At 53.0% G+C, this 26745-nt stretch overlaps 2 protein-coding genes across 4 annotated transcripts; one reads left to right on the top strand and one right to left on the bottom strand.

Moving 5' to 3' along the window:
• Positions 1–9344: 9344 nt before the first annotated feature.
• KLHL40 (kelch like family member 40) lies at positions 9345–16193 on the top strand. Its single transcript, XM_003894603.4, has 6 exons — positions 9345–10591; positions 11960–12120; positions 12428–12535; positions 12686–12871; positions 14615–14761; positions 15634–16193. Exons 1-6 carry the CDS (start codon positions 9440–9442, stop codon positions 15743–15745), a joined length of 1866 nt encoding a protein of 621 aa, XP_003894652.1. The 5' UTR covers positions 9345–9439; the 3' UTR covers positions 15746–16193.
• A 216-nt stretch (positions 16194–16409) lies between these two features.
• HHATL (hedgehog acyltransferase like) lies at positions 16410–26537 on the bottom strand. 3 transcript variants are annotated; one of them, XM_003894600.5, is made up of 12 exons: positions 26267–26537; positions 24428–24546; positions 23753–23820; positions 23035–23148; positions 22711–22905; positions 22146–22355; positions 21512–21683; positions 21016–21160; positions 20856–20891; positions 17362–17563; positions 16822–16963; positions 16410–16622 (listed from the first exon to the last, which is right to left on the bottom strand). In XM_003894600.5, the coding sequence occupies exons 2-12, from the start codon at positions 24531–24533 to the stop codon at positions 16498–16500; spliced, it is 1515 nt and encodes a 504-aa protein (XP_003894649.1). In that variant the 5' UTR covers positions 24534–24546; positions 26267–26537; the 3' UTR covers positions 16410–16497. The 3 variants fall into 3 exon arrangements, with proteins under 3 accessions (XP_003894649.1, XP_009199348.1, XP_009199347.1); XM_009201084.4 differs by having other exon boundaries at positions 16822–16945; XM_009201083.4 differs by having other exon boundaries at positions 26305–26507.
• Between the last annotated feature and the right edge of the window lie 208 nt (positions 26538–26745).

Below are 26745 nucleotides of genomic sequence, written 5' to 3'. Positions count from 1 at the left end.
CCACATTTAGCTTACTAATTAATTCACCAATGGACGCTTGGGTTGCTTCCACCTTTTGGGCATTGCAAATAATGCTGCTATGAACATGGGTATATAAATATCTCTTCAAGGCCTTGCTTTCAATTCTTTTGGGTATATACTCAAATGTAGAAATGCTAGATCATATGGTAATTTGATTTTTAATTTCTCGAGGAACTGCCATACTGTTTTCCAAGCACCTGTACTATTTTACATTCCCATCCACAATGCACAACTGATTGAAATGCTCATCTATTCCAGAGACACCCTCACAGACACACTGGAAATAATGTTCTATCAGGTATCTGGACATCGCTTAGTCCAGTCGAACTGACACCTAAAATTATCACCATCTATGTACCTGCCTTTATGCCAGTGCCACACTGTTTTGATTATTGGAGCTTTGTAGTAAGTTTTGAAATCAGGACGTGTGAGACCATTAACTTTCTTCTTTTTCAAGATTTTTTTTTTGAGACAAGAGTCTTGCTGTGTTGTCCAGGCTGGAGTATAGTGGCTATTTACAGGTGCAGTCCCACTACTGATCAGTATGGGAGTTTTGGCCTGCTCCATTTGCAACCTGTGTTAATTCACTTCTCCTTAGGCAACTTGGTGGTCTCCCACTTCCAGGAGTTCACTATATTGATGCTGAACTTAGTGTGGACACCCAATAAGCACTGTGCACTACAGCCCAGAACTCCTGGGCTCAAGCAATCCTCCTCCTGTCTCACCCTCCCGAGGAGCTGGGACTACAGGCATGACCCACCACACCTGGCTCAAGGTCATTTTAGATGTTTTACATCTTAAATCCACAATCCATTTCAAGTTAATTTTTGTATAAAGTGTGAGATTTAGGTTGAGGTTATTATTTCCCCTATGGATGTCTAATTGCTCCAGCACTATTTGTTGAAAAGTCTTGAACTGCTTTTGCATCTTTGTCAAAAATTGGTTGAGCCTATTTGGATCTATTTCTGGGTCCTCTGTTCGGGTCTATTGATCTATATGTTTATCCCTCTGCCAATATCATATGATCTTGACTACTGTAGCTATATAGGAAGACAATATCACGTAGAGTGATTCCTCCCACTTTATTCTTCTTTGTCAAGATTATTCTAACTATTTGAGGGTCTTTAACTTTCCATATAAATTTTAGAATACACTTGTCTAAATCTATTAAAAACTTTGCTGGAATTTTGATAGGCATTGAATAAAACCTATAATTCAGTTTAGGGAGAACTGACATCTTTACTATGTTGAGTCTCCCAACTCATGAACACACTCTGTCTCTCCATTTGTTTAGCTCTTCCATTATTTCTTTAATCAGCATTTTGTAGTTTTTGTCATATATATCCTGTATGTGTTGCCTAAATATTTCATTTTCTTTTGAGTGACTGTACATGGTATTAAGTTTTAAATTTCATTTTCTACATGTTCATTGTTAGTAAATAGAAATGCAATTAATGTTTGTGTGTTAATCTTATATCCTCCAACTTTGCTGAACTCATTGATTAGTTCCTGTAGTTCCTGTAAGCCTTTTATGGGGATTTCCTGGGATGACTTCCCCTTCATTCCTGAAAGATACTTTCATTGGATATAAAATTCACAGCTGATGGTTCCTTCAGCACTTGAAATATGTTGTACTACTTCCTTCTGGCCTCCATAGTTTTGCTTTTTTTTAGAGACAGAGTCTCGCTGTGTCCAGTGAGTGCTAGAGTTCAGGCTGGGGTGCAGTGGCATGATCTTAGCTCACTGCAATCTCCGCCTCCTGAGTTTAAGTGATTCTTCTGCCTCAGTCTCCTGAGTGGCTAGGACTACCAGCATGTGCCACCACACCTGGCTAATTTTTGTATTTTTAGTAGAGATGGGTTTTCACCATGTTGGCCAGGCTGGCCTTGAACTACTGACCTCAAGTGATCCGCTTGCCTAGGCCTCCCAAATGGCCTCCATAGTTTTGGATGATAAATCCACTGTCATTTGAATTGGCATTTAACTACAGGTGATGTGTTGTTTCTCTCTGGCTGCTTCTGAGATTTTTTTTCTTCATCTTTAGTTTTCAAAAGTTTAATTATGACGTGTCTTGGCATGGATTTCTTTGGGTTTATTCTGTTTGGGGTTTTCTCAACTTCTTGAAAGCGCTGGTTTGTGTCTTAACCAAATTTTGGAAGTCTTCAGGCACTATTACTTTAGTTATTCTCTCAGCCTATTCTTTCTCCTCTCCTTCTGAGACTGCAATGATATGCAGTGATACAAATGTTGATTTTTTTGTTATTGTCCTATGGGCCCCTGAGACTGACTCTCTCTCTCTTTCTCTCCATATATATATATATGATTTTTAATTTCTCGAGGAACTGCCATACTGTTTTCCAAGCACCTGTACTATTTTACATTCCCATCCACAATGCACAACTGATTGAAATGCTCATCTATTCCAGAGACACCCTCACAGACACACTGGAAATAATGTTTATATATATATAAAAGGATCCAAAGACAGGCAGCCCAGCCCAGATTGGAGTGGATTTATTAGGTGTGAAAGGAGAGTGCTTTCCCTGGCTGCGAATTGTTAGTAGGGCACCTGAGTAATCTCCGCTCTGGTGATGCTGGGCTCATGTGGAGTTGTCAGAGGGACTCCTCTTCAAATTGTAAAAGGGCTGAACCTGTTTTGGCTGCTTTTGATTGATAGGCTGGGGGTCGGGAAACACCAGGCCTGGGTCATCTTCTTCCACTGAGTGGGGGTACATAAGATATCCTGCTACTGAGTTGTTCCTTTATTCTTAGGGTCCCAAACTAATGCATAATTCCCTTGCCAGCTTTCAGAGTTATCCTCTGATTGCCTCTTGCGTTGTTTTCACAGTTTATAGTTGTACTTGACAGGAAGGAACAGGGAGAAACAAGTTTACACCATTTAGTCCAGGCCAGAAGTCGTCCTTTCAAACATTTGAAAAAGTAGATCGCTGTATTAGTCTGTTTTCACATTGCTGACAAAGACATACCTGAGACTGGGTAATTTAGAAAGGAAAGAGATTTAATTGACTCACAGTTCCACATGGCTGGGGAGGGCTCACAATCATGGCAGAAGGCAAGGAGGAGCAAAGTCATGTCTTATATGGATGGTAGCAGGCAGAGAGAGAACTTGTGCAGGGGAACTCCTCATTATAAAACCATCAGATCTCGTGAGACTTATTCATTATGAGAACAGCAAGGGAAAGACCCAACCCCATGATTCAATTACCTCCCACTGGGCCCCTCTCATGACACGTGGGAATTGTGGGAGCCACAATTCAAGATGAGATTTGGGTGGGGACACAGCCAAACCATATCAATCATCAAAGAGCTCATTGAAAACTCAGCATGTGTGAAGGGCCTTGTTAATTAGAGGGCTTCACTGTAGGATGATTTGACCAGGCTTACTGATATCTTTTTGTTTCCTCTTGGGCTGTCAGATCCCTCAATTTCAATTCCCTATTTGGAGGTCATAGCTGACCTTCCAGCTTTCTGGGAGCTGAGTGGGAGTAGGGTTTTCCATTTAGAATATGGAGTTTCTCTTAATTACCCAGTGTTCACACTGCACCACTGCCTTCACCTCTGCTGAGTGTCTTAGTCAAGAGCCCTCTGGTGTATCTTCTTTGGAAATGAAACCCCTGGCTTCTACCAGGTGGTGGTTGATTCTCCTGTATGTTTAAAGGTACCCAGTGTTGCCAATTCTGGACCTTCTCTGTGGATTCTGAGGTATAGAAGAGTTGCATCTGGGCTTCCCATTGCTGCCTTAGAGTGAGGACTGCTACACTGCACATCACACATCACCTGCTTTCCAGAATCCGTGGTGGTATTGTCATGTCCCTGTAGAGTGTGTTGTATACTATGTTCCTGAGAGTTTATGCTATATATTTTTTTCTCTTTATCATCTACTTTAATTGTAGTGAGCTTTCAAAAGGAAGCAAAAAAAAAATGTATTTTATCTGCCACCATTAACTGGAAGACTTGCCTCACTTCTCTTGCTACAAAATGAGATCTTCAATCAGAAGCAGGCTTGAATTTGGTTCCATGAAAATGAGTAAGGCATGAAGTCTATAGATGGAGGGATTAGCAGAAATGTGGCAGGCAGAGAAGGCAAATCTGGATTCAGAATACATATCAGTAAAACTTTAGTAGAACTCTTTCAATTCTTAGGAAACCCACAATCCATTAGTTACTCCCAGGGATCTCTGTAGGTCAGACCATCTGATTACCACCCTCTCCAGCCCTGTTGCTTATTCCAGTAACCATGCCCATTTTGCCTTTGGTGCTTATGAGCCATTCCTTGGCCACTGTCAACCCTAAGATCCCATGATCCTCCCTGAAAGCAGGAAGGCCACTTCAAAGCACAGACTCCCACCTACACCCCTGACAGGTCAAAGTTGCCAGCATTCCTCACCAACAAGTTATTCAATGATAGGCAAAAGTGTCCTGTACGCCCTCTCAGCAAGCACAGGTGGGGATGGATAACAGATGGATGACATACCTAATAAACCCACTCCAACATTCTGGGCTGCCTGTCTTTAGATCCTTTTATGTCACATAAGAGCATTTCCAGCATCTCAACTTCTTGCATCATAGGCCACCTTTAACCCAAAAGTCAGTGAAGAAGCAAGCAGGCCATTAGAAATTCTCTCAACTTCTCAAGCTCACCCTTCAGCACCTGTTGCTGGAATACTCCTGAAATGATCTTCAACATCACACAGCCCTCTTAGCAGCAGACCACAGAATCCTCACTGGCTGGTGTGGTATCAGATTACAGAACCTTCAGGAGTGCTCGAGTCAGGATTGCAGGCTACATAGCCCAGACAATGGCCAAACCACAGCCAGTAGGGACAGATCCCTCAGCTTGTATGGTGGTCAGTGGAAAGTGGACTCCAGAAGTTCCAACACTGCTGTCCATCAGCCATCTTCACCAAAATATGGATGCTGCAGGTTCCTGCTTCCTGTTCCAAACTGAAGTTTTGGGATGGGCGCATACAATGGGTTGAGCTCAGTGGCATGTCTGTGTTCCTGGGGAAGCTGGGAAAATAAATTCTGGTTTCTACCACAGGGGAGAAGAACTACTTACGTGGGAACTGTCCAAAACATAGGAAGACTGTTTAGGAGATGCAGGAAGGCCACCAAGTGTGACAAATATCTGCCACCCAAATATCCTGAGTTCAAGCAATTCTCCGGTCTCAGCCTCCCGAGTAGCTAGGACTACAGGCACACACCACCATGCCCAGCTAAGTTTTGTATTTTAGTAGAGACGGGGAGTCACCATATTGGTCAGGCTGGTCTCGAACTCCTGACCTCAGGTGATCCACCAGCTGCCCTGGCCTCCCAAAGTGCTAGGATTACAGGCGTGAGCCACTGTACCGGGCCTATTTTGTGTTTCTCTTAAATGACCCTGTGATATGCTAAGATTCCTAATGAAGGCAGAAGCTATCAGTTAAAAATATGAGCAGACAACCTGGATGAAGCTTAAAATAATTATACTGAGTGAACGATGTCAGACAAAAAAAAAGAGTACATACTGTATGATTCCTCTTACGTAAAACTTTAGGAAATTCACATGAATTATAGTGACAGAAAGCAGATCAGTGATTGGGTTGGGGTGTGTGGGAAGAGATGGAGGAGAGATTTTAAAAGGGGATGAAGAAAAGTTCGTGGGTGACAGATGTATTCCCTGTCTTGATTGTGGCAGTGGTGGTTTCATGGATGTATACACACATGTCAAAACTTATCAAATTGTACACCTTAAATAAATGAGGTTTATCACATGCCACTTATGCCTCATTAAAGTTGTTTTTAAAATATTAGACTGCTTCCTATTTGCTGGCCGTCTAAATTTCAATTTCTGTAAAATGGGAAAAATAATGCCTACCTTATAATTTTGGTGTGAAGATTAAACGAGTAAAAATTAAAAGGATGAAATGAGATGACATCTTCCCTCGGATTCCACTAAAAGTCTTGGAGTCTCCCTTTCTCCTCTCTTTTTCTACACCCACATGCAACCTCTGGGGACCTCCTGGGATGATTAGAGTGGGTGGAGATAGAGATGAAACAGGGTTGGCCGTGACTTGAAGACTTGACAGTTATCAAAGTGGGGAGATGGGTACATGAGAGGTCAGAATATTATCCTCTCTACTTTTGTATGTATTTGTATTTTCCACAGTAATAATTTAAAAATAAACAGTGAGGCTGGGCATGGTGTTCACACTTGTAATCCCAACACTTTAGGAGGCCAAGGTGGGAGGATCACTTGAGGTCCAGAGTTTGAGACCAGCCTGGGCAAAATAGTGAGATTCCCATCTCCACAAAAATTTTAATAATTAGCTGGATGTGGTGGTGGGTGCCTGTAGTCCCAGCCACTCAGGAGACTGAGGTAGAAGGATCATTTGAGCCCAGGAGATTGAGGCTGCAGTGAGTTGTGATCACACCACTGCACTCCAGGCTGGGCAACAGAGTGAGACCCTGCCTCAAAAAATAAAAATAAAAAATAAAACAGTGTTTCCCCATTTCAACTCAGAGGAAAACCCAAGTCCTGATGCTGGCCCATGGGGGTCAGCACGATCCCCTACCCTAACCTCTCCCCTTACCTCCTCCTACTCACCTCCTTGTTCACTGCTGCAGCCCTATTGGCCTCTATGCTGTTCTGGGAACGTGCCAGGCACTGTCTTGCCTCAGGACCTTTGCTCCAGCTGTTCCCCTACCAGGAATCCTCCACAGTTTGACCCCTCTCACATGTGATCCTCTCGGTGAGTCCATCCTGACTACTCCATTTAAAATCGTTATCACCTCCTCCTGCCACTTCCCATGCGCCTTCCGTTTCACTTGTCTCCACAGCCACGACTATCATCTGATGCCCCGTATAACTGTTTATTTATTTCTGTCTCCCCTACCAACCTTGCCCCGACCCCCTGACGAATGTAAGCTCCATGAAGACACGAATTCCTGCCTGATTTGCTCACTGCTGACTCTTCAGCATTTAAAGCAGTGTACGGTTGGTTCTTGAATGAATGAGCCACATACACATGTTCTACTGGAATGCCTGGTAGGGAGTGAGCACTATGGAATCCATCATAGTCTAAAAATATTTCATTAAGTCATTTGATAAATCTAAGTTAATTGTTCAGTCAGTGTCTTCGGTCCTGATCTTTGAAAATGAGACTACAATTGATGAACGTTTTTGTTAATTCTTGGGAGGCAGCAAGGTAGGAAAGGGGTCCCACAGTCTTTGGAGGAGGGCAGATCAGCTTCAAATCCTGGTGCAGCCCATGTCCGCTGTGTGACTTGGCCAAGGTGCCTAGCCTCTCAAGCCTGGTCTCCTCACTGGCTGTGCTTGCTAGCAATGCCCTGCAGTCCAGGGCTGGGCTGGAATCTCACCACCTGCCCTCCCTGAGTGAGCCTTTGCCTTTTCATCAAGAGGGACTGGACCACCTCCAGAGCTTGCCCAGGTGCTGTGTCCCTCTGGGACCTGCTGGTGGGGTGAGCAAGTGACAGTCAGATGCACCGTTTAAGAAGGACAGAGGCTGGGTGCGGTGGCTCACGCCTGTAATCCCAGCACTTTGGGAGGCCGAGGCGGGAGGATCACCTGAGGTCGGAATTTTGAGACCAGCCTGGACAACATGGTGAAACCCCGTTTATACAAAAAATGCAAAAAACTAGAAATAAAAATAAAAAATTAGCCGGGAGTGGTGGTGGGCACCTCTAATACCAGCTACCAGGAAGACTCAGGCAGGAGAATCGCTTGAACCCTGGAGGCGGAGGTTGCAGTGAGCTGAGATCGCGCCATTGCACTCCAGCCTGGGCAACAAGAGCAAAATTCCGTCTAAAAAAAAAAAGGACGGAGAGTGATATTGCTGAGATCACAAAAGGGAGGTGACTCAGTCCTAGCCCAGCCTGCTGTCATCTCTCCTATACCCACCCCCCTCCCCAACTCCCCCGCCTGACGTTATAAACAAGTGACTCAGAGGAATGATGGGGGTGTGCCTCGTAACAGTTCATCCCAGTGTCCTGGGGGCTAAATTTAACACACAGCTGCAGCCTCTGGCACTTTGGGAACAAGTTAATCTTGGTGACTGAGGCTGATGTGTATGTGCGAGCGCGTGTGTCTGGCAGTGGGGCGGGGTGGGGAGGGTGTCGGGAGGTGGGTCAGGAGTCCTGAACAAGGTAGGCATCAAGACTGACTGTCCTGGGCTTCAACCCTGGTCCCTCAGACCATAGACAAGGTGCAGGGGCCCCGTGGCCAGGCAGGCTCAGGTCTGGCCTAATATGCACCAAGAATAGTCAGTATAGACAGCTAAAGTCCTGAAATATTAAACCTGTAGTGTTACTTTTTGAACACTAGAATTCAGAATGTCACTCCCCTACAATGTTAAAACCCTGGGGGTTTAAAAACCTAGAATAGTAGAATCCTAAGAAATTAATTTTCTAGCACATCTGACACCTTAGAAGTGTTAAAACCCTCTAATAGTGTACTTCCAGGACACAGTACCTTGGTGCTTCTGAACCTCCAGCAGAGCTGAACTGAGGCCCTTAGCATCTAACTTTGCCACCTCCTCATTGTGTAGGAAGGGAAACTGAGGCTTAACAGAGCGACATGTCCTGTCCCAGGCCTCATAGGAAAGTGGCAGCCTTGTTTACCTAAGGTACTTTCTTGCTTTCTTGCAAGGAGGAGGGGAAGAAAGAGGAAAAGCTCTTCCCATTTTAAAGGTGAGGCAACAGGGGGGTGGGGGGTGTCTTATGTATGTAATCTCAGCTACTAGGGAGGCTGAGGCAGAAGGATGGCTTGAGCCCAGGAGTTCAAGACCAGCCTGGGCAATATAGTGAGACCTTGCCTCTTAAAATAAAGGCAGGGCAACAGGGCTGCCAAAAAGTGAACACCATGTCCAAGTTCTGACCAGAAAACCCAAGGACCCTGTATCCGGGGATGGCTGGAATGAGACATATTCCGAGGAGGAAGATGGAGGCACCAGGACAGATGTTCCCAGAAAGCATGAAGGAAGGGAGACCCTGGAAGAGGGGCTCCAATGCTTCCCTGTCTCTGGACTGAGGGTCAGATCTTAGGCCATCAACTCTTCTAGGGGCATCTTCGGACCAAAAAATCCAGAGTCAAGGCCTCTCCGTGCTCCATTTAGAAATGAGGCAGCCAGGCCCTCATCTTTCAGAAGGGCCCAGACACCCCACCTCCGTCCCATAAGCCCCTGGGGCTGAGTCAAGGCTTCTCCGGGAGGGGGCCTCTGCCCAGCTGTCCCCTGTGCGTCATGTGCAGGAGGCCAGGCGGCTCGCCTTACAGGGACCCGGCCACCTCTATATATAGCCCCTAGAAGACAGCTGCGCAGTCTAAGCAAGTCGCAGCAGGAAAGCAGGGGTACAGAGAGGAGCCCCCTTGGCACCGCCACCACACCCTAGGCCACCCATCATGGCGCTGGGCTTGGAGCAGGCGGAGGAGCAGCGGTTGTACCAGCAGACGCTCCTGCAAGACGGTCTCAAGGACATGCTGGACCATGGCAAGTTCCTCGACTGTGTGGTGCGGGCGGGCGAGCGCGAGTTCCCGTGCCATCGCCTGGTGCTGGCCGCCTGCAGCCCCTACTTCCGGGCGCGCTTCCTAGCCGAGCCGGAGCGCGCGGGCGAGCTGCACCTGGAGGAGGTGTCCCCAGACGTGGTGGCCCAGGTGCTGCACTACCTGTACACGTCAGAGATCGCGCTGGACGAGGCGAGCGTGCAGGATTTGTTCGCCGCGGCGCACCGCTTCCAGATCCCTTCCATCTTCACCATCTGCGTGTCCTTCCTGCAGAAGCGCCTGTGCCTCTCCAACTGCCTGGCCGTCTTCCGTCTTGGCCTCCTGCTCGACTGCGCGCGTCTCGCCGTGGCTGCCCGCGACTTCATCTGCGCTCACTTCTCGCTGGTGGCGCGCGACGCTGACTTCCTCGGACTCTCGGCCGATGAGCTCATCGCCATCATCTCTAGTGACGGCCTTAACGTGGAGAAGGAGGAGGCGGTGTTCGAGGCCGTGATGCGGTGGGCTGGCAGCGGCGACGCCGAGGCGCAGGCTGAGCGCCAGCGCGCGCTGCCCACCGTCTTCGAGAGCGTGCGCTGCCGCTTGCTGCCGCGCGCCTTTCTAGAGAGCCGCGTGGAGCGCCACCCTCTCGTGCGTGCCCAGCCCGAGTTGCTGCGCAAGGTGCAGATGGTGAAGGATGCACACGAGGGCCGCATCACCACGCTGCGGAAGAAAAAGAAGGGGAAAGACGCAGCCGGTGTCAAGGAGGCTGATAAGGGCACAGGCGAAGCCAAAGCAGAGGAGGATGAGGAGGCCGAACGTATCCTTCCTGGGATCCTCAATGACACCCTGCGCTTCGGCATGTTCCTGCAGGACCTCATCTTCATGATCAGTGAGGAGGGCGCTGTGGCCTACGATCCAGCAGCCAACGAGTGCTACTGTGCCTCCCTCTCCAACCAGGTCCCCAAGAACCACGTCAGCCTGGTTACCAAGGAGAACCAGGTCTTTGTGGCTGGAGGCCTCTTCTACAACGAAGACAACAAAGAGGACCCCATGAGCGCATACTTCCTGCAGGTGCCTGACCAGCCTTGGGAGCTGCCAGCTAATGCTGGGCTCTGGGCACTGGGGGCAGTCTTGGGGCCCAGGAGGGGCTTATGTCTACACAAGGAAATGCCACTGGGTCTAGGGTGAGATGTAGACTGGGGCGGTTGACTGATAGCCACCTGCTTGAAGGTTGAAGACAGTCAATAGGCAACTGCCAAAAAGCAGCATAACTCTGGTATCTCAATTTCAGGGGTGAGGTAGCCCCAAGTTGGCATATGTTGGAGGCCCTGGCCCTGCACAGAGGTTGGGGTGGGGCACAGTGAGGAGGAGCAAGGTCTGTGTAAGGATCCTGGGCAGGGCCTCTTCGTGAAGGCCAGGCCTGGAGCTCGCAGCAGTGTCCCAGACAAAGGAACAATCCTGTCTGGTCCTCCCATTGTACAGATGAGGAAACTGAGGCCCAGAAGGGATCAGCAGAGTGGAGTGCCAGGTCTGAGTTGGGGTGTGACTGTGAGATCTCAAAGGGCAGAGACAGTTTCCTGGAGACTGGCCATATAAGTTTGAGCCTTGCCAGTGGGGTGGGATTTGGAGATGTGAAGGGGAAGATGGTAATGTTTCCAGCCAAGGAACGATAAGCAAGGGATAGAACTGGGGCTTAGCCTGGTGAGCAGCATGCTCAGGGAGGCCTGACCAGCGAGAGAGGTGACAGGCATTTGGTGCCAGGGTTAAGCTCACAGGCCTTACAGTTGCACTGGGGATGAGGGCAGCTTCACCAGCTACTAGCTCAGCAGTGTGGACACATTGTTTATTCTCTCTAGGCCTCTGTTTGTAAGTGGGGATACTATTCTTCCTGCATGATAAAGTCGTTGGAAAATTAAATGATGCTTACAAAGTGCTCATCAGCACAGTGCTCAGCCCTCAGAAAACTTTCCAAAAAGATGAGCCCCTAGTATTCATATCTTTATTACAAGGCTGTGGAGGTGAACAAGGCCATGGACTGTAGCTTTTACAGGGCGAAAGGCAGGACTGTATTTGGAAGTTTCCTGAACAGTGGGATGGGGTGGAGAGCAGGGGGCAGGCAGGCCTCAGCTGGGAGCCGTTCAGCCTGGGAAAGCAAGGCCATAGCTGGACCTCCTTGCAGAGCTCCCCATCATTTCTGTGCTGTGGTGCCCTACCGCCTGCTATAACGGTAGTTGCCGGGAGCCTGCCTGGGCGTGGGGGACACTCATCTGCTCTCAGCCTGATGGCAGGAGGGGCACTGTCTCTCAGGGCGCCTCCGGGCTGCATTGGCCCTACCTGGGTTCCCGACCTCTTCTGCGATCTGGGGCAGCGGGACTGAGTGGGGCTGGGCTGGGGCTGGGGGAGTAGGGGGCAGTTGCTGACTGGACACCTGGCCTGCAGTTTGACCACCTGGACTCAGAGTGGCTGGGGATGCCACCACTGCCCTCGCCCCGCTGCCTCTTTGGCCTGGGAGAGGCTCTCAACTCCATCTACGTGGTTGGTGGCAGAGAGATCAAGGACGGCGAGCGCTGCCTGGACTCGGTCATGTGCTACGACAGGCTGTGAGCGTGGCTGGGGTGGGGCTGAGCACCCTGGGGGTGGGTGGGGCATGGAGGCCGCAGCCGGTCTAGGGCCTGGGGTGGGATTTGGAGCTAGAGCCTTGGGCTCAGAGTGGAGGTGGGCTTGGGTAAGGGCAGGGAGGTTGGAAGGCAGGGTGGGAGCAAAGAACTGAGAGGCCTGGGAAGTTCCAGCAATGGATCTGATGCACCTCGAATATGTGTTAGGTGGATGGGTGCATGGGTGCAGAGACAGGGACTGAGCCGAGCCTGGGTGGGTGCCCACCCCCACCCCCACTCCCATCTCCTCCAGGTCATTCAAATGGGGTGAATCGGACCCGCTGCCTTACGCGGTGTATGGCCACACAGTGCTGTCTCACATGGACCTTGTCTACGTCATTGGCGGCAAAGGCAGTGACAGGTGAGACTGGGCCTGGAGCAAATCTGTGGAGCATAGGTAGAATCTCCCAGAGGCTGTCAGCGGTTTGTCCTGGCTGCCCTGGCAGGCGATTGTAGGGAGGCATGGCTGGGCTCCTGCTTCTCTCCACCGTTCCCACCCTCCACCCCACAGGAAGTGCCTGAACAAGATGTGCGTCTATGACCCCAAGAAGTTCGAGTGGAAGGAGCTGGCACCCATGCAGACCGCCCGCTCACTCTTTGGGGCCACTGTCCATGATGGCCGCATTATTGTGGCAGCTGGGGTCACCGACACAGGGCTGACCAGTTCTGCCGAAGTGTACAGCATCACAGACAACAAGTACGAAAGCTTGTCTCTTCCACCAAGGACAACTGTGTGGCTTTGGGCTTCTGTCAGCCTCAGCAGGAGCCGCAGTCCCTGTCTTGGGTCTCCAGTGTTGAGCTGGGACATCAGCATAGAAACAGACCTTCTCCCCTGATCAGCAGTGAGCAGAGGGCTGGGGGAGGGGATGCCAGGTTGCTCATTCAGGGACTCATAACAGGCAATGGCGTGGTGCAAGGGATGTAGCAGTGAACAAGACAGAAGCTGCCCTGCCTGGGACACCAGAAAAGAGAAAACTGAACTGAGAGATAGTTGTACTCAGCTGGCAAAAACGGTGAGGGTGGTGGGAGGAGGTTGTCCCAGACCAAGGAAATGTGGTGCGGAGGCAGTTAGGAGAAAAAACGCAAGGCCCACAGGAGGGAAGGCGTTGCTCCGGCTGGGTGGAGGCGGGTGGGTCATGGAGATGGGATGGCGGCGCTGGGGCTGGAGCGGGGGCCAGCAGGAGAGGGACTGTATCTCATCTGTGTTCTACTAAAGTACTTCATGGCAGCTGATATAGAGAGCAGATTAGGGATTTCCCAGGGGACGGGAAGGTCAGGGGTGATGAAGGCCTGGAGCTGGGGGCACAGCAGGGATGAGGCTGAGGGGATGCATTGGACAAAGACAGGCCAGGGCTTCTTACACTGTGATGGGCATGCGAATCTCCCGGGGATCATGTTAAAGTGCAGATTCTGATTCTCGGTATGCGGAGGGCTGAGAGCCTGTAAGTCTGCATTTCTAACATCCCCAGGAGATGCTGATGCTGCTGGGCTGTGAACCACATTTTGAGTAGCAAGAGTCTAGGAGGTGGAAGAAACAGGGCTTAGCTATTGATTGGATGTGGGGGTGAGGGGGGAGAAGTACACGCTTCTGAGTGAGGGTGGGAGGCCACTTACTGGATAATCATTGGGACTGGGTAGGGAAAGTGAGGGTCCAGTTAGGACATGTGGACTTGAAGTGCCTGGGGGTGTCCAAAAGGACCCCACCTGGGAGAGAGAGGGCTGAGCTGGAGGGAGAGATCTGGGGGTCAATAGCACATGGAGGGGCCAAGCTCCCTCAGGAGAGAGGATGTAAATGGGAGGAGCTGAGGTCCAAGCCCTGATGGTGGGGGCAGCTGCGTTATCCAGGAAGGAGGCCACGAAGGTGAGGCCGGAGAGATAGGAGGTGAGGAAAGTCACATCAGCAGGGCTGTGTGCTGTAGGACCTCAGTGCGTGTGCAGTGGCTGGGGACCTCAGGGAGGGCAGTTTTGGAGGATGAGACTAAGGCCCAAGGCAGGAGCCAGAGCAGTGAAGATACACTGAGAACAACTGGACTGTGAAAGGAGAAGGACGGAGCAGGTGTGCAAGGGGGGCGGGGCTGCCGCTGAGGGGCAAGAGGACTGCATCCAGGGCAAGGCTGGGGGCCTGCTAGGGACTGGGGTCATGAGTTGGAGAGTGGAGTTACTTCAGGAGAGGAGGAGGGGCAGTGGGGAGATCCACGGTGGACTTTGCTGGACAGGTTGGATAGAATGGCAAGAGGACAAGGAAAGGAAAGGGGAGGAGCAAGAGAATGGGGAAGGAAGGGAAGACCAGAGGGACAGGAAGGGGAACAGGGTTGGGGGCATGGGTGCTTGGGACTTGGATTGCAAAGGGTTGCAGTTGGAGCTGTGGGTGCTGTGTGGCAGAGACAGTCCCTGGGCTTGCCGAGGCACCCCAATGATGCACCTTCTCACACAACCCCAGGTGGGCACCCTTCGAAGCCTTCCCACAGGAGCGTAGCTCACTCAGCCTGGTCAGCCTGGTGGGTACTCTCTATGCCATCGGTGGCTTTGCCACACTGGAGACTGAGTCTGGAGAGCTGGTTCCCACAGAGCTCAATGACATCTGGAGGTGAGTCCAGCCCCAGGGAGGCCAGGGGGCATCATGAGCAAGGCTGACACTCCATAGCACCATGGTGGGGTACCAAGGCACTGGGCAAGCTCCTCTGGGGGCAAAGCGGATCCCTCTTCTAGGGAGTCCTGTAGGGAGGAACAGCCCATATACCCTGCTCGGCTGTTTCTCGCCAGTTTGTTGGGAAAGTCTGGGCTTGCACAGATGGCACCATGCCCCACTGTGGAGCAGCAACAATGTTGCAGACGGGAGCAGACCCAAGCTTAGGTCACAGACCCACAGAAACAGGGCCCAAGTAGCAGCCGGATTTCCTCTCTCCTGCCTTCCAGGTGCTTGGTGTGGAAGGAGGGCTGCCACTAGGACTGGGAAGCAGCTGGAGCCCTGGCCTTTCAGAACCATTGCTCTCTATGGCTGGTCCTTTGTGGGGGTGGGGGAAGGAAGCTTTAGCCTCTGGGGCATCTCCTTCCTGAATCTGCAGCCATCCCCACTGCTGCAGGCAGCCCCTGGGGAGCAGTGCTGCCGGAGGGTGGGACTTGAGACTTAGTAGAAATACAGCGTGGAAGTTCTCAAGGAGAGAACATTGATGGGATGGTGTGAGGAGTGTAGATTTTCTTGGAGGGGAACTTTGAGGAATATGGAAACACCTCTTGAGAAGTGATCTTTCCTGGGGAGGAAGACCCTTCCTGGAGTGTGGGGCGGGTGTTCCTTGAGTTGAATCTTGTGGAGGTCTCCTTTCCCAGAGCCTGGGGATTTTCAGGAGCAGATCTCCCTAGAGATGGGCCGAGCGCGCTCAGCCACCCATCTCTGCTGCGTTCCACTCTGGACTCAGTTGACCGAGCTCCCCATCCTTGTCCCCACTCTCTCACCCCCAGGTATAACGAGGAGGAGAAGAAGTGGGAGGGTGTCCTGCGGGAGATCGCCTACGCGGCAGGTGCCACCTTCCTACCAGTGCGGCTCAATGTGCTGCGCCTGACCAAGATGTGATCAGCTCAGGGAGACTGGACTAAGGACCCCTCCTATCCTGTGACACTCATTGGCCTGGCCTTGTGGGGGCACCAGGGAAGAGGCTAGGCCAGAGCCTACCTGGATCCAATTATGGTGCCCCAGGGGCTGTGTCAGCCAAGGAAAGGGAAGTGCTGCTTAGTCCTGGACTTTTGGGCAAGGATGAGAAACTAGAGGCTTCTCCAGTGTTGCCATATCTCCCTAGGTTGTCTTGATCCATGAACCAGAACCACAGGGTGGTATCCCAGGCCATGTCCTGGCCCTGCCCCAGCTTGGCTGAGTGTGCTGGCAAAGTTCCCCACAGGACTCAGTCTTCCTGTCTGTCAGATGGGAGCATCCGCATCAAGTGCAGTGTACAGTGCAGACATGTCTCCTTCTTTAGGAAGAATAAAGCGCCGTCTGAGCAAGCAGCTCAGGGTCTGCATCAGTACTCCACCAGTCAGTGAGCAGGTGTTTCGAAGACTTGGGGCTTCAATGTTCCGCTGTTGGGCTGCCAAGGTCGATGGGCTCTGCCCTCCATCTGGTGTCCCCTCCTCCCTATGGGTGGGAACCCTCCCCTGCCTGAGGCCTAGAGCCTCCAGCTCTTCAGCCACCATGGACGTGGAGCCAGGGGACTGTGGGAAGAAGGGGCAGGGAGCAGCCAAGCTGTTGTAGAAAAGTCTTTTATTCTATTGGTCAGGCCCCATCTGGCCCAAGAATAGCTGAGCAGAGCCCGTCCCTCTACCCGCTCCCTCCTACTCCAGCTTCTCTTTGTCCTGCTTCTGCTCCTCCTCCAGTGCCAAGTTTCGCTCACGCTCCTTTACTAGCTGGACACCACAGTAGGTGACAAACAGGATGACCAGCGTGGTCTGGGGGAACCCTGTGTGGGGAGGGAGTCATAGATGCTTGGGAGCAGCACCGCATCCTCGGCGAGTTTTCTCTTCCCACCCCTCTCCCCGCTGGATGGGCCCTCCCTGCTGAGTCCCGGGGTGATGAGAGGGTAGGAGGCATTTTGGAAGGTCCCAGTCCTTGAGGCTGATGCCTGGCACCTTCTGCATCCCCACACCCTTGTCCCTTACCTGTGAGTAGCAGGCGTCGGGCAACCAGCTGTGTGAACTCGAGGCTGTTCAGACTCACAAGGTTGTACATGATGATGGCCCAGAAGTTCATGGCTCCAAACAGGGCCCGGATCCTGCGGGACATCTGCACTGACAGAGAGGCCTATTCGGTCCAGGAAAGCATGGGCAGCGGGACAAGAGGCCAAAGGAAAGAGGACGTGGTGGGTCAGCATCCTTACCCACATGGCCAGTAAGGTCTTAGGGCTATGTCTGGGTCTTGGGGAGCCCCAGGTCAGCTCTCCCTCCTTGTTAAACATGGGGAAACAGTTCCAGAGAGAGGGCAAGGCCTGACCAACATGGCAAGGCCCAGGTGCTCCATTCCCCATAGAAGGGAGGGATGGTCAGATTCCCACAGAGTGAGCCATTGCCCTGACAACCAGGAGGGTGGTGGTGAGAAAGTTCTGGTTTGGGGGCCAGGTGGTTGGACAACTCCAGAAAGCAGAAGTGCCCCCCTGCCCTCCATAACCCAGACAGTCCCAGCCCCAGGTCTTCCCTGCTCACCTCAATTCGTGCTAGGGGCCCCCACTCTGCCAGTTTTTGCACCCAAAGCTCAAAGTTGAGGCCAAAGCAGTTAAGGAATGACCACAGGTAGACAATGTCACAAGGCCCAAGCCACAGAGTGGTGATGGCAAATGTGGCCACTGTGGCCGCCAGCTCTGGGATCACAGCGGAATGCTCCCCACCAATGTGATCATACACATATCTGCAGGAAAAATGGGAGAAGGGCCACTGGGAGTATGGGAAAGGGCAGGGATGAGATGGGAGAGGACACACAACAGTCGACCTCCTCAACACTGTCACCCTGGGTGCATTCAACATTCCTGACCTCAAGTAGTGGTTCCCCCTCTAACCAACTTCAAATTGTGGCAGGCTCAGCCTGGGACATTATAGCTTCTCTAGCTCTGTTCATTTACTCCCCAAGTGATCTCATCCAGACCCAAGATTCCAAGTCGTGTCTCTATGCCAATGACCCCTAAATCTGTGTCTTTAGGCCAGTCTCTCCTGATTTGTATATCCAATTGCTACTAGCCATGTCACTTGATTGACAAATTCCCCTATCCCTGCTCAAACCCTGCTCCGTCCTTATCTCAGTGAATGGCACCACCATCCATTCAGTTGCTCAGGGTATAAGCCTTGGTGCCTTCTTGGATTCTCAATTTGCCTCATCACCAACATCCAAGCAAGCCAGCAAATTCTGTTGACTCCTCTCAGTCCTGACCACTGCTCACCTCCTCTATAACCACCACCTTAGTCAAGATGATCTCTCTTTTCACATAAATTATTGCAAGAGCCTCTTAAGTGGTCTTCTCATTTCTGCTTTTGCCCCCACAGTTCATTCTACACACAGCAGCCAGAGGCATCTTTTGAGAGTGTAGCTCAGGTCACATCACTTCCATGATTAACCCCTCTGAATAGCTCCCCATTACAACTGGAATAAACTCAGTCTCTTTTTTTTTTTTTTTTTTTTGAGACGGAGTCTCGCGCTGTCGCCCAGGCTGGAGTGCAGTGGCCGGATCTCAGCTCACTGCAAGCTCCGCCTCCCGGGTTCACGCCATTCTCCGGCCTCAGCCTCCCGAGTAGCTGGGACTACAGGCGCTGCCACCTCGCCCGGCTATTTTTTGTATTTCTTAGTAGAGACGGGGTTTCACCGTGTTAGCCTGGATGGTCTCGATCTCCTGACCTTGTGAAACTCAGTCTCTTTACTCTGGCTAGAAGATCCCAAGTGGTCTGGTTTCTGTTCCCTCCCTGATCTCATCAGTCACCATGCTCCCCCTGCTCACTATGCTGGCCTCATTGGCCTTTCTGACCTTCATACCCACACAGTTGGTTTGTGTCTCAAGGCCTTTGCCCTTGTTGTACCCTCTACCTGGTATTCTCTGCTCCACATCTCCTTATCACTCAAATCTCAATTCAAATATCGTCTCCTCAGAGAAGCCCACCCAGACCCCAACTAAAGAAGCCTCTACTGTGTTGCCAACTTCTATCCCATTGCACATTTTATTTTCTTCAAAACACTTACCACTCTCCAAAATTATCTTAGTTATGTTTGTTTACCTGTTTATGGTCTGTTTCACCCCACTAGACTGTAAGCTCCATGAGGTCAGGGTCTTTGCCATGTTCACTGCTGTATCCCCAGTGCCTAGAACAGGCCTGGCATGCAGCAGGTGCTCAGTAAATATTTGTTAAATAAATTCAGTGGAAGACCCATGAATAACCAGCCTTTCCATTCCTCGACCTCCTCATTTCCAATGGCTTTTTTCTCCACTCCACCTCAGCCACCCACACCCATGGCCATGCCCCAGCTTTGTCACCACTTGAAAGTTCACTCCTTTCTAATTCCCACTCTTTGCCCAGCCCCTCTTGACCTCCTGGCCCCCCCAGCTTCCGTTCTTCAATCCCATTGATCTTGTGACCCTCCCATCTTCACCACCGTCCTTAGCAGGCTTATATCCAATGAGTCACCACTATAAATAATCTAAAAACCCTTATTCCTGACTTCTTCCTTCTCACTCATCTGTGAGAGCCCAATCACCTACTTTCTCCTCAGCTACATCCAGGCAGCTAAGCCCCATGGGGGAAATCTCACATCTTCACATGCTGGAGTTCATAAGCCCGCCACCTCCAATACAACCTGGGTGCTCAGTGCCAAGGTTTCTCTGGTTAGCTGCTTCTCCCGTGCTCTGCAAGGGCCACTGTGTCCTTATCTCCCCACAAGTATGAGTGGAGAGATAGTATGAGTGGGGGGATCCAGGCTGGGTTACGGGGGTAGGCATATATGTTTCCTCTCTCCATGTCCCCAGTCCTGGCTTTCTCAGCTGATGGCCATGCCTCCTGCTTCCTGGAGAAGGCTGAAGCCTTCAGGTGGAATCTCTTACGTGTCTACACTAACCTGCCTTCATCTGCATCTACACTGGCTTCTCTTCCTCCTCCTCCCACTGAAGCCACGCCTCTGCCTGGAACTAGACACCATCACCTCCTTCCTCCTCAGGGACCTCATTCCTGAGGTGATTAAATCAATCACCCCTATATCCTGAATCACCAACTTCTCTGTTGAATAGTTCTTCTTAGCATGTCCCATTCTCTCCTATCTTTAACACATCCTTCATCTCCCTCAGCCACCCCTGTCTTCCCCCTGCAGTCCCAGGCTTTTCCAGGAGTCATTATACACTCCTCTACTCCTCAGTTGACTTTCCCTCCTTATCTGCCCCTGCCTTGCCAGTGAAAGGCTGAAAACCTCCATGTCACCAGCACTAATCTTTGGTCTCCAGCTTCTTTGAGGCTCAGTGGCAACTGACCCAGCTGCCCCCACCATGCCTGGATGGTCTTCCCTTGGCTTTCAGAGTGGCCCATGACTCTGATTCTTCTCCTGCCCCTCCAACCATTCTTTCTAGTCCTTTCCACTGGCTCTTCCTTTTCCTTCCAAGCAGAGCTCTTGCAAGCCAAATCTCAGCCATCCCCATCTCTCCTCTTCTCACGCCACTCCCTCTCCTGAGGACTTACCCACTCCCAAAGCCTAAAAACCACCTGCCTATACTCAGGACGCTCTGAGTTCCATCAGTCCTCCAGACCCTCAGAACCCCAGACCCTCAGACCCAACCACCTCCCTGAACCTCCACAAGGATATCTCCTAGATTGCAACTAGACATTTCTTAAACTGAAGCCCTCTCTGGAAACTACCCTCTATCTTCCCAGGCTGCACATAGGAATTTCAGCGTCATCTCCCTCTCCTTCCCGACACCCACACTTCATGGCCACATCCTAGCCAGGCTGCTGTCTGTGTGACCTTCCTCCCACCACCTCTCTGCACTTCTGGGGCCCTCACACAAGTCCTAACTTCTATATCTTTCACCTAGACCTCTGCCAAGACCTCCTCACTGCCCTCTTTGCTTCCCCTGGCCCGAGGTGATCTTTTAAAATGTGGACCCATCTTGGCACTGCCCTGCTCAGACACCTGGCAGGATGGCTGTGACCACCCCCACCCGACCCCTACTCACTTGCAAAGCCAGTCATTGATGCCACGGTCAAAGTGCCTGTAAAAGAAAAGCAGAGAGCCATGTGCCCATCAGGTGCAGCGCTCCCTGGGCATGGGGGAAGAGGCTAGGGGAAGATGTGGTTTGAGGGGGTGAACCTCCCCCGCCCTGGCCCGGCACTCACGTTTCTGCGAAGACGTAGAGCGCGGTGATGCACTTGGGAGGCTGAGGTGGGTCCAGGTGGTCGAGGCACGCCACAGTGTTGACAACGCCAAAGAGGACGGCCGCCTTCACCCAGTCATACACCAGGTTTGAATAGGCTAGGCCAGCTGGGGACAGGGCACCATCACTGCCTGGGGTTCATCGCCTGGGGCCTGTCCCCATGGAGACCCTGTCCCACCATTTCCTTGTGGAGACACCAGGCTCTGCCTGCCCCACGGAGAACCCCCATATTGTGGAAATCAGCCATGCCTGGTGGGCTCTGTGGGATACTGCTCTGGCCCTACAGGATGAAGCTAATGCCAAGACCCATGCATTAGAAAGAATAAGCCCCTGCTCCCATGCCCTTAGGTGCTGTGCCCTGCGGGCCTCAGCTTCCCCGACTGTGGCACCGTGGGTGTGCAGAGGGTCTGTTTTCCTGGGGTGGCAGCCCTGCCCCCATCTCTCTTCTGAGGACCCACCGAGGGCACTGTCTGGGAGGCGGTTGGCGAACTTGAGGTCACTGGGGATGGTGAGGATGTAGAAGAAGTGAAAGAAGATATCGACGGCCATGATGGCCACCACGCTCAGGCCTGCCTGGGCTCGGATGTGCCACAGCTCACCCTCGCGTCTCACTGGCTCCACCTGGCTCACCTGAGAGGATGCAAAGGGTCTGAGGGAAGAGGCAAGCCCTGCCCAGGAAGCCCTGTCTGAGGGGGGTTCACCAACTACTTGGGGCAGGAGGAGACATGGCTTTATCCAGGAGTCCTGCCTAAGGGTGGAGACACAGGTCACCCTGGAGTCTGAGGAGGATTCACAGCCAGTCACAGGAGACCCAGTTCTGTCCTGGGAGCCCCATTTGTGAGGGAGGAGAACATTCATGGCCTGGGAGTCCTGTCTGAGAAAAGAGACATATCTCCACCCCGGGGTCCCTGTTGGAGGGGAAAGGTGGCCCCTTCCTGGGGTCTGAGGAGGAAGGGGAGACATGGCTTCATCCTGGAATCATGCCTGAGGATGGGGATACAGCCTGCTTCGGGAATTCTATCTGAGATGGAAACCCCAATCTGAAAAGGGAGATTCAGCCCTGTTCTAGAAGCCCACAGGGTGTCCCCTCACCTGGGCATGGAAGCGATCAAAGGTCATGATAGGCCCGAAGAAGAAGAAGGGCAGATAGAAGTTGTACTTGAGCAGGTCAGCTAGGGAGTAGTGGCGGTCAGGGTGGGCACAGCTCTCCAGTGCAAAGCTGGTGCAGCGCAGCACTGTGAAGCTGCTGCCCCCATGAAACAGCACCTCTTGAAGATCAAAAGTGCCTGTTACAAATCCGCTCTGGAGGGGGAAAGAACAGGCCACCAGCTCACTAGGGTGCCTCCTGTCTCTGGAAAACCTACTCCCCACTCCCTAGCTTCCTATAGGGGCCCAGCCTGGTCCTGTCCCTTCCTCTTTTCCAGAGCAGTTAACTTTGGCCACTGCTCTGTCCCAGCAACGCGAGGAGCAGGGGATGAGCTGGCAGTTCCTCCTGTGATGCAGGTGGTGACCGTGTGGCCAGGGCATACCCAAAGGCTTGAAGACAGGTGGAAATGTGAAGGGAATACTTGGGGATACTTGGGGTGCAAGGACTTTGGATGAAGTGAGAGGTTTGGGATCTTATCCCTACACCCTCTACCCTTGCACCAGTTCACACCTGCCAAGAGATTAGGGGGTCCATCTTGAAGGAGGCCAGGCTGGCCAAGCCAAGGCCAAGACAGAGCCAGGGCTGGCCCAAGAGTGAGGCCACATAGAGCCCCACACAGTGACCAAGCAGCAGCAGGAGGTACCAAGGGCCCATAGTGCCCATCACAGCCAGGGCCCCATACGCAGCATACATCCAGGAGCGGAGCTGTGGACAGGGAGAAGGCTTCAGTTTTGCCATACAAATGGGGGTGTGACCCCAGGAGGGGGTTCCCACAACCCTTGTGGTGAAAGAGGAGCTGGCAGGGGGAAACTGGGTGGCCCAGGTCCAGCTCACCTGTGGGGCAACCATCGTGCAGAGTTTAGCAAACAGCACATGTCCGGAGAGGGCGAAGATGATGACGTTGCGAAAGGAGGTGAACCACATCACCCACTCGAAGTCAGCCACATCCTGGGGCAGTCCGGAGCAGGAGGAGGTGGGGCAGGTGAGGGTGGGAGAGGGGGCAGGACGAGCTGGAACCTAGACTGGTCAGAGTCCCAGCACCTTCCCAGCCTTCATGTTCTTCTTTTATTATTATCATTTTTAAATTTAATAATTATTATTTTTTACCACTAGCCAAACCCAATGTGTCCTCTTTACACAAACACAAGTGCCTGCAGGTCTCCACACTCCTCTCTGAAGGAAGTACTCAGGCAGGAGGGTAGAGAGGAGTGAAGGGCACCATAGGGGCTCCTGGGTCCCTCGAAGCTCGCCCTCTCCTCCGCACGTTGCCTGCCATTCCCCCCTTACTGCTTTGTTTCTGGGAAGGGAGGTGCTGGAGGCTCCGCTGAAGCACACTCCGCTAATGTGACCCATTTCCCAAGTGAGCAGGGCCCGGGCAAACTTGATGTCCCGGAAGGATACAGGAGGAGCCAGGGGAGAAGCTGAAGGCACTGAAGCTCAAGCCAGAGGCTCCCGAGCTGTGAGAAGCTCTCTCTTACTTGACAACATCTGGAACAGCGGAGAGGGGAGAAGGGTTCGGGATGGGAGGGACCCTTGGGTGTGGGGGACCTACCATCTTCCGGCCAATGTACTCCCAGCCAGGTCGCACAGACTCCCGGAAGGCCTTCCTGTGGGCCCCATCTGAGAACAGAGTGTGGCCTCAGGGAGAGGGGCCTTCACATCCCCTGCCCCTCCTTCCCCCGTGGACAAGGCTGCCCCCATCCTGGGGAGCGAGGGCGTCAGGAGCGGGGCGCAGGTCTGGGTCTTGCTGTGTATCTGGGTCCAGGCCTCTGACTGTGTGTGTGTGGGGTGGGGTGGGGTGTATATGTCTATGTGTTTGCGTGTCTGTGTGTGTATGTGTGTGTTTGTGTGTGTCTGAGTCCAGGTCTGTGTGTGTGTGTGTGTGTGTGTCGGGGTGTGTGTGTGTGTCTGGGTCTAGGTCTGTGTGTGTGTGCCTGGGTCCGGGCCTGTGTGTGCGCGGTGTGTGTGTGTGTCTATGTGTGTGACTCTGTGTCCATTTCTCTGTCAGTTTCTCTGCATCTCTGTGTTCCTGTGACTGAACCTGGCTCCACCAGCCTTCAGTGCCTATCTGAGATGGGAGCCCCAGGCTGAAAAGGGAGATCCAGCCTTGTTCTAGAAGGAATACCCTGGCTCTGGAGCCTGTAAGTTTCTGGCTTTGCTGGTTGGAACCCTGAAGCCCCCAGGGGAAGAAGGGTCCTGTCCACTTGCCCCGAGGCACAGCCATTACCTTGTGAAGCCTCAAGGAGGCCCCGGCCAGCATAGGCCAGGGCTCCACTCAGCACCAGAGAGTAGAGGCCCAGCTCAGCCGTTGGCAATGCTGTCTTGATGCCCATAGCCTGGACAGGGCTGGGGAGACAGGTTGGGTGAGGGAATTACAGTCTCCAGCCCAGCTTAGCCCCACCTCATGGTCCTGCCACCCCAGTGGGGACCCCACTCTGAAGAGAGATTGTCCCACCAGCCCCTTGGGGACCTTGTACCATCACTTTGCCCACCCCGTGCCCCCCACTGCTCACAGGCCACTGAACACCAGTGCCCCATCCCAGCTGCTGCTCTTGTCCCCACCCACCCATCAAGGCTCTTGCTGTCAGAGCCCTCACTCACAGCCTGCCTCCCTCACCTTCATTTATATCTTCATACCTTCCAGACACACCGGCCCCACCCTCTGCTAAAACCGCTCCTGCCAAGGCCCCCATGTTCGGAGAAACCCCACCTTTATCACTACAGTCAGGTTTCTGCCTGCAGGGTCCCCACCCTGATCAACAAGTCTCCCTCAGCTCCTCACAAAGCCCCAGCCTCTCTAAGACCCTTTCTCTAACTCCCACTCCCCTCCCTGAGATCCCATGACCAACCCAGGTGCTGCCCCTAGAGCCAAGCCTCCATCCCTCGAATTAAGCCTCCAGCCTATCACTGACCTCCATTCCCCCAACAAGTCCCCAAGCTCCAGCCTGCCACACCCCAGTCCCTGCCTGTGTCCGTAACCACACTGCCCCACTCTCTCAGTGCTCTGTGTATTCAGGCCCTGGGCACCGGTGGAGGCTGTGCTATTTGAGGAGGTGCCCTGGAGTAGCGGATGCGGATGCGGGGCCAGGCGGGGCCAGGGAGGGCACTGGCTGCTGTCCAAGGTACTGACCAGAATCAGGCCCTGGTTGAGTCTCACCACTCCCTCCAGCAGGGGCCTAGCTTGTACACTGGAGAACTGCTGGGCTGTCCTGCAGCTCAGTTAGCACCTTTGCCCTTCCTACCCTGCTTCAGCCTGGCCCAGGGGCTTCCCAAGGACCCCATGGGTACAGACATAGGGCCCAAATTAAAGGGAGGAACATGTCCAGGCACCCCTTGGGCTGATAGGGCAAAGAGGTGGCTGATGTGGCCCTTTTGCCCACCCTTGATCCTCCCCCAAATCTTCATCCCCAGCCCTGCAGCCATCTCCCCTGCCAACCCCCACCCCCGCCCGCAGTCTCCTCGTACAGATGGAGGGGTCATGGGCCAGATAGGAGCAGGGACCTCTCAAGGTCACACAGCAGACCTGGGACAGACTTCTGCCTGCCTCCCCTCAGGATCGGGTTTCTCAGTGACACCCTCTGGAATCTGGGGTAAGAGAAGACCACCACTGCCTCTCCCCACAGCAGAGGCTGCCAGCCTGATGGCTGTGCTGCCGGCCTGAGGGTGGAGGCACCTCCTCATCAGCTGGGTGGGGGTGGAGAGGCCCTGGGGATCAGGTTAATGGAGCAGGAGCTTGAAACCGGAGCACGGTGAAGAGCCCGCGAAATAGCTTTGTCAGCTGCCTCCCACTCGCCACTTTCCAATTTTAGCTCCCCATGGCCGGTGCGGGGTGTCCCCAGAGAGGCCTCTGCAAGGAGCTGGCCCCCAGCCTGAGGCCTCTCCTGTAGACCCCCGGACCAGGGCTGGCCTGTGGACACAGGGGCATCCCTTTTCCCCTGGTCCTGCTTGCCCCAGATGCCCCTGGGGTAAAGCCCCTTTTGTGGCCCGTGATTTGGGATGAGGGCCTGGGGTGTGCCCCACAAGTCTCAAGAGCCCCAGAGTAGCTGCATCCCCAGCTGGCACTGACCTTGAGGAGGCCGCAAGGGACCCTGGCACACTGCCCACCTCAGGCTCTGGGGTCCTGCGTCCAACTGTCCGTCCGTCCGACCGGCTGAGCTCTGGGGCTACGGTGGGGTGTGTCCAGCCCTGGGGTCCCCACCCCCTCGAGGTTATGAGCGGTGAGTGGTGACAGCGGGAGGAGGAGGGGGAGGAGGAGGTGGCCTTCCTGGAGCGGAGCTGAGCAGAGTGGAGCAGAGCCGAGTGCTGCAGAGCCGCTGGCCACAGGGAGCCGCAGGGAGGATCCTTGAAGGGGGGCGGGTGCTGGGGGGGAGGGTGTCCAGTAGCATAGGCTCAGACAGGGACACCTGGGCCTCTCTTCAGCCTGCCTCCCCTGGCTCCTAGAGAGCCTGTGCCTCTCTCTCTCACTGCTATCCAGGACTTCCCTCTTTCAGGAAGTTTCCTGGTGGCCCCATCAGCCTCTCCAGGCTTGTAAGCCCTACCCCCACC

This window comes from Papio anubis, chromosome 2, assembly GCF_008728515.1.
Source record: "Papio anubis isolate 15944 chromosome 2, Panubis1.0, whole genome shotgun sequence".
Classification (NCBI taxonomy): domain Eukaryota; kingdom Metazoa; phylum Chordata; class Mammalia; order Primates; family Cercopithecidae; genus Papio; species Papio anubis.
The sequence above is the reverse complement of the archived record's forward strand: the minus strand, read 5'-3'. Positions and strand labels throughout refer to the sequence as shown.

What these genes read in the sequence shown, in the direction of transcription:
- KLHL40 (XM_003894603.4), top strand. Translation starts at nt 9,440, where the DNA reads ATGGCGCTGGGCTTGGAGCAGGCGGAGGAGCAGCGGTTGTACCAGCAG. An exon ending in GTCATGTGCTACGACAGGCT is followed by an intron (nt 12,121 to 12,427) that starts GTGAGCGTGGCT and finishes CATCTCCTCCAG; the next exon opens with GTCATTCAAATGGGGTGAAT. An exon ending in GAGCTCAATGACATCTGGAG is followed by an intron (nt 14,762 to 15,633) that starts GTGAGTCCAGCC and finishes TCTCACCCCCAG; the next exon opens with GTATAACGAGGAGGAGAAGA.
- HHATL (XM_003894600.5), bottom strand. Translation starts at nt 24,533, where the DNA reads ATGGGCATCAAGACAGCATTGCCAACGGCTGAGCTGGGCCTCTACTCT. An exon ending in TTGATCGCTTCCATGCCCAG is followed by an intron (nt 21,684 to 22,145) that starts GTGAGGGGACAC and finishes GCATCCTCTCAG; the next exon opens with GTGAGCCAGGTGGAGCCAGT. An exon ending in CCGACGCCTGCTACTCACAG is followed by an intron (nt 16,623 to 16,821) that starts GTAAGGGACAAG and finishes CTCCCCACACAG; the next exon opens with GGTTCCCCCAGACCACGCTG.